This window comes from Plasmodium gaboni, chromosome 13, assembly GCF_001602025.1.
Source record: "Plasmodium gaboni strain SY75 chromosome 13, whole genome shotgun sequence".
NCBI classification, from domain to species: Eukaryota; Apicomplexa; class Aconoidasida; order Haemosporida; family Plasmodiidae; genus Plasmodium; species Plasmodium gaboni.
This window is the reverse complement of record NC_031493.1, coordinates 879,079-886,269: the sequence shown is the minus strand read 5'-3', so window position 1 is coordinate 886,269 and position 7,191 is coordinate 879,079. Positions and strand designations below refer to the sequence as shown.

The following is a 7,191-nucleotide window of genomic DNA, read 5'->3' as shown; positions in this document are numbered from 1 at the left end:
ATTTATTTATTTTATTTTATTTTTTGTAGATGATTAGATGTTATAATATATAATATAAAAATAATATTTACAATTAACACATTTTTTCATTATAATATATAGTACATAAATATATGTAATATGTATTTGTAGATATATGACATTTTAACTTGTATTATTTTTAACTATATAATTTTTTTTTTTTTTTTTTTTTTTTTTTTTTTTTTAAAAAAAAGGTGTATTTATTTGTTTTGTTAATTTTGATACGTTCCTAAATTTGGTATATTATATTTAGTCATATACAAAATTTATGAAATAAAATTATAGCTCTTTTGAATTTTTTTTTAATCATAATATAAAATAATTAAATTATATACAGTAATGTTTTTTTTTATTTTTATTTTTTATTTTATTTTATTTTATTTTTTTCTATCATCTCATTTTATAATAATGTGACAGATTATTTATGTATTTGTTTTTCTTTGTTAAATATATTGTGTATGAATATTTATACAAATACATAATATAATATATGATAATATATATATATATATATATATATATATATTTATATATGTAACGAAAAAAATTTTTATAATTTGTTTCATTTAATTTTATTCTTTTATTAAATGTGGCCATCCGTGTTGTATCCTCGTGGGAGTGCCTCATTTTATTATTTATTTTGAACCTTCGAAAGATGAACTTCTTTAATATATTAAAGAACACCTCATTTGAGATAGATGCAATAAAAATAAATTTTCTCTTCTTTAAGAGTTTAATAATTTATAATATACCTTTAAAAAACATTGAAATAAGAAAGATTCTTTTTCATTTTTATTTTATAAAAAGGTTCCTTGCTTTAATCTTTAACAAGAAAACAAATGAGGATGACAATAATAAAACTAAAATAAAGAATAAAAAAAAGAATAAAAAAAAGAAAAAAAAAATAAATAAAAAAAAAAATAATAAAAAAAATAATAGTATTAGTAGTTATAGTAGTAGTAGTAGTTGTAGTTGTTGTAGTAGTTGTACTTGTAACAATAGGAATAATGACATATGTGATAATTATAATCATCATAATGATGATATAATAAATAATTCTAAAACTTTTAAAAAAGAATATATTGGTAATAGACGTAATGATGACCATTCCAATGAATATAATAAGGAACAAAATATAAATGTCTCTAGAAAAAACAAACAAGAGATATTTATAAAATCTATAAAGGTATCCATAAATTGTTCGCAGGTTGAACAATATAATTCTTATTATAATATTTATTTTAAATTAGCTAATAAAAATATTATATGTAGAATATTATATTACATATTTTTTAAGTTATTATTATATTGGTTTATTAAAATATTTTTTAAATTTTATTATATTAAAATTGAACAAGTACATGTAAATATATATTATAACTATAAACATAGGCACATAAAATATTGTGATAATAAAAAAAATATTTCTAAAAGTATAAACGTATATAATATAAAATTTTATGATCTATCTGTTTTTTATAATACACTCACAGATACTATAACAAAAATTCAACAAAATGATGTTCAAAAGAAAAAACAAATTATATCAATGGGGGAAATCCAAAATTTAAATGCCCAAGAGAACCAAACAAATAACAATAATAATATGGAGAATCACACATACGATAATGTTGAACATAACACATATAAAAAAATATATAATAATTTATGTTGCTACAACACGTTTAATATAATTTGTAAAAAAATTATTCTTTTTAAAGAAAATAATCATCACAATAATTTAATACACATCAAACATTCAACCATTATATTGGATAATCATACCAATAAGTTTTTTTTTCCCTTTTTTCATATAAACCTTAAGACATGCGAATTGAAAGAAATTTGTTATTTATTAAATTATATAAACAAAGACCATTTTATAAACGATTTAATAAAAATTATTGAAAGGAATGAACACACCAGTAGTTATGTAAATTATGAAAACACAACAACAGCACAAAATGAAAATAAAAATTATTATAACCACTTTTTAAATTGTTCCTTTTTTTTTAATTATTTATTTATTAATTTATATTTAAAAAATAAATTACTATTAAAAAATGAAATTCATAAATTACATATAATAAAAAAAAAAAAAGGAAATAATAATCATTGTAATAATAATGTATGCTATTATAATAATACAAGTGAAAAAAAATTACCTGACCGTTTCGAGCTATTTTTCAATTATCTCCTGACTTGTTCAGAAAAAAATGTAATTCGCATTGGTGAGGAAAAAAAAAAAAATAATAACAATATAAAAATCAATATATATAATAATAAAATAAAAAATGAAATATATTTAGAGGAGAAGATATGTACTTTAAATAATATTCGAAACAATGAGAATAAAATATTAAATAATAATTATAATTATAATTATAGTGATATAAATATTGATCAGAAGAGTATTTATGGTATGTGCGAGTCTCATGAACATATGATTAAAGATCAAGAAGGAGAAAAAAAAATGAATTATTTTGATGAGGAAATATTTATGAAAGAAGATGAAAAAGAATATAACTTCATTTTAAAAATATATGAAAATTTTAAAAATTCTTTGTCTTTAAGAAACGTTTTTGTTATTTTTGAAATAAAAGAAATGTTGGAATTATACGAAATAATACAAAAGGAATTATTACTTGCTCATTTGTGTGTAAGTAAAAAAGAGTATGATACTACAACAAATAAATATAATAATAATTATTATGATAATAATAATTATTATGATAATATTTTGGTGAGTTCTCTTTTTTGTAGCGATATATATATTGAAACGTTTCGTTTATTCCTAAATAAAAATATAAATAAAAATATAATATTAAATGAAAACATTATTTTCATAAAAAATAGAAACGAAGAGTTGTGTTATGATAAATCACAAATGATTGATAAGGAAGAAATTATAAAAATAGAAATTCAAGAGATAAAAAAAAAAAATATAAAGAATGATACATGTATAGAAATAAAACACCAGGGAGGTGGTGATCAATATAATGTAGATAATATTTATAAGGATATAGAGAAAGAAAAGATAGAAAGAGAAAGATATATATATTTAAATAATATATTATTTACTAGTGTATATTATGAAGAGGATATCTTATATGAATATTCATTATGTGAAAAAATAAATATTATATTAAAAATAGAAATAGAAATAGAAAGAGAAATAGAAAGAGAACATTTATATAATAAAAAAGTTAATAATGATAATAACATTATTGTAACTATATATGTTCCTAATTTTGTTGGTTATATTTTACCTACACATTTAAATTTTATTTATTATTTATATTGTATATATTATTTAAGAAAAAAAAAAAGTACACATATTTTTAATTGTTGTATGAGAAATGTATTAAGAGAAAAATGTCGAGTGAATAAAAAAAAATTATATGAATATACAACTACTGATCATATAGAAAAATACGAAGAAAAAAAAAAAAAAAAAAAAAAAAGTTCACTTTTTATTATTAAATTAATTTGCAAAAATTTTTCATTACAATTTTTTTGTATTTCAAACAAATATAATGTTGTTAATAATGATTGTAATATTTTATATACAAAGAAAGGAAATAATAAAAATGTAATAAATGATAATATAATATCACCTTTGTGTATTACATTTAACTTGTATTATTTTTTAAAAATTAAATTAAATAATAGATATTTGTGTTATAAAACATATTATTTGAATAATCATTATTTTTATTTTAATAATCTAAAAGTTCAACTGTTATCATGTTGCAATATTCTGAGAGATGTTTGTGTCTTTGAAAAAAAAAAGAACAAAAATTATATGTCATATGCAAAAGGAAATAAAAAACTTTCAAATGATAGGAATAAATATAATAACCCTCCTTGTGATTTATATGTAAAAATTAGTGACAAGGAAATTGATATAAATATAATAAATAATGTTAAAATAATTTTTCTTAATTTTATTATTTATCAAATATATATTGCCATACGAAGAATTATTTATTTAGATAATATAAAATTAAATTATAAAAGTACAAAAAAAAAAAAATTCATAAATGAAGAGAAAAGAAAAAGAAAAGTGAAACAAAACATATATCATCATATCTTATTTAAAAAGAATTATTTTTTAAGGAATACAAGAAATATATCATTGAAGAAAAATAAAGAGAAGATATATATATATGATGATAATAATGAAGATAAAAATTTGAATAATTATAATATTAAAGATTTATTCTTTCTAAATAATAAAGTCATTCATAATAAATCATATTATCAATATGAAGGGGAACAACATAATAATAATAATAATAAGATGACAATATCAGAGACAAGAATACCTATAAATTTCAAAAGAAAAGGTACAGATAAAATATATACATATTACAATTTTTATAATAATAATAATAATAAAAAAAAAAAAAAGACATCAGTATTTGACTTATATCATCTTTTAAAATATATTATCCATATAAAATTAAAAAGTCATATTACATTTATATCATTTGATAATGTTTATAATAGTTTAGAAAAAATATTAAATATAAAAAAAAATGAGGATATATTAAAAAATCAATATGAAATATATTTATGTAGTAATATATGTATATATTATTTTGATCTGTTACATAAATATAATATAAAAAAAAATAATTTTATTAAGTTGTTCATCGATTTTTATGCATTCAAAATATATAAAAGATTATATAAGAATAAAATGTTTAATATGTGTAGGTTTAAAAGATATGATTATAATGATTTTGAAACAAATGAAAGTAACATCAAAAGAATAAATAAAATAAATAAATATGATAATCCTTACAATAATGATGAGTCACCTTATTTTTGTTTGATAACTACAATAAGAAATATAGATTTTTTATATGAATTATTAAAACGTTATGATAAGAATACAGATATTTATCATATTAATAAACCTTTTGATGACAACCTTTATAATATTAAAAAGGATATATATGATGAGGTTATAAAAAATATAAAAAGATATAATACAAATACTAAAATATATTGTAACAATATTTCTATTATATATAAGACGAATGATTTTTTTAATTTTTTGAATAAATATATTTTAACAGATTTTTTAAATATATTTTCTTTAAAGCATCCATATGAAATAAAACAAAAAAAAATAATAAAAAAAATAATAAAAAAAATAATAAAAAAAAAAATAAAAAAAATAATAAAAAAAAAAATAAATAATAATATAATGATAAATACATGTGATGGTAATAATAAAATTATAAACACATATGATAGTAACAAACATATTTGTAATGATAAAAAATATTATATTTTTTTTGAAAATGAAGTGTGTAATATGTTTAGTCTACGTAATTATATTATTTTAAAAAATATGCTTGAAATGGTAGATGAAAAATATAAGAAAGGATATGAATCAAATAATTTTTGTTCATATAATAATATATATAGAATAGAAAAGAAAAAAATGAAAAATATTATTATAAGTTTGAATAAATATAATTTACATTTTAATAATGTAATTTTATATATTCCATCAATTTATAATAATAATAAATTTTTAATTTTTAAAAGTAGAAATATAGATATAAAAAATAAATATATATTTAAAAAACAAGATAATAAAATTAGATTATATGATAAAATATTAGTATATTTTTTAAATAATTCTTGTTTTTCATATCCTATAAAAAATATGGTCATGAATAATTTCCATGTTCTCATTCAATATTATAGAAATGTTTTATATAAAAAAAAAAATCCTCTTTTTTTTCTCAACGTTTATTTATGTGGTGTCATACATATGTGCCCAGAAGATTTTAATTTATTACAGCAAGTAGTAGTTGATAATTTATTAAATAATAATGTAGAATATTTTTATGATAAGTTATATTGTAATTTACTGCACCCTCAACCAAACCAAAATAAAAACATAAATATAAATAAAAATATAAATATAAATAATAAAAACAACAACAATAACAATAATAATAATAATAATAATAATAGTAGTAGTAGTAGTAGTAGTAGTAGTAGTAAAGATGTGGTTGAAGACATATTATATTGTAATGATAATAAAAATTTTGAAGGTAGACAAAAGAAGATGGATCATCCAAATATATATAATATAAAAAAAGGAGAATGTAATAAAAAAGACAAAAGAAATATGTGTAAAGATATCCATATTATATTCCACTTTTTAAATTTACATATATACATAAAAAATAATTATTTAAAAAGTAATATGCTTTATATATATAGTAGATATTTTAATATAGATATTATAAAATATATAAATAGCAAAGACACCATAATAACACATATGAAAGGATTCATACCTATGATATTAAGTTATTTATATGAGTATCCAAATAATATAATAATGTATCATAAAAAATTAAATAAACAGGAATATATAAATATTATATGCAGACAAAATAATAAATATTTAAATAGTTCTCAGTTTGATATATTAATAAAAAAAGAAATAAAAAAAAATATATTTATATTCAATGAAAAAAATAAAAAATTAAAACAAAATGAATGTTGTGAAATATTCTATAAAAGATCTAAAGATAATTTTATTGGCAAACAAATATGGAATCATATTAACATAAAAATTAAAAGTCTTTATATAAATACTGATATCTTTCAATTATATAATTTATATATTTTTTATTTTGTAACTGATAAAAATTTATTTATATATGAAATAACTAAACTGATAAAATTTGAAAGGTATATAAAAAGGTTGAATACAAAAAAATTTTTATCATCATTATATATTAAAACAAAAAATATAAATAAAAAAAAATATATAAATGAAAAAAAAAATAAATATGTAAATGAAAAAAAAAATAAATATGTAAATAAAAATATATTTACCATAAAGGATAAAGAAAATGATAATAAGAATAATTATTATTATTATGATATGTTAATATATTTATATAAAAAAAAAAGAATGAAAAATATAAAATCTACAGATTTTAATTATTATAGTAGTTATATAAAATATAATAATATATATAAAATAAATATAAACATTAAACAATTATCTTTTATATTTAATTTTATGTTTTATGAATATATCACATATCCTCCGAAATTATTTTATAGACATATAAAAGAAAAAAAAAAAAAAAAAAATGTATATTTTAATAATAAAAAGGAATACAA

General features: G+C 16.3%; 1 protein-coding gene across 1 annotated transcript in view; it reads left to right on the top strand.

Moving 5' to 3' along the window:
- Window positions 1-676: 676 nt before the first annotated feature.
- PGSY75_1324300 (putative membrane protein) overlaps window positions 677-7,191 on the top strand; it is a gene marked incomplete at both ends in the record, with an annotated part of 9,932 nt that continues 3,417 nt past the window's right edge. Inside the window, one exon of the mRNA XM_018787304.1 lies at window positions 677-7,191. This exon is cut by the window's right edge and continues 3,417 nt beyond it. Coding sequence (XP_018640046.1) covers window positions 677-7,191 — 6,515 coding nt within the window.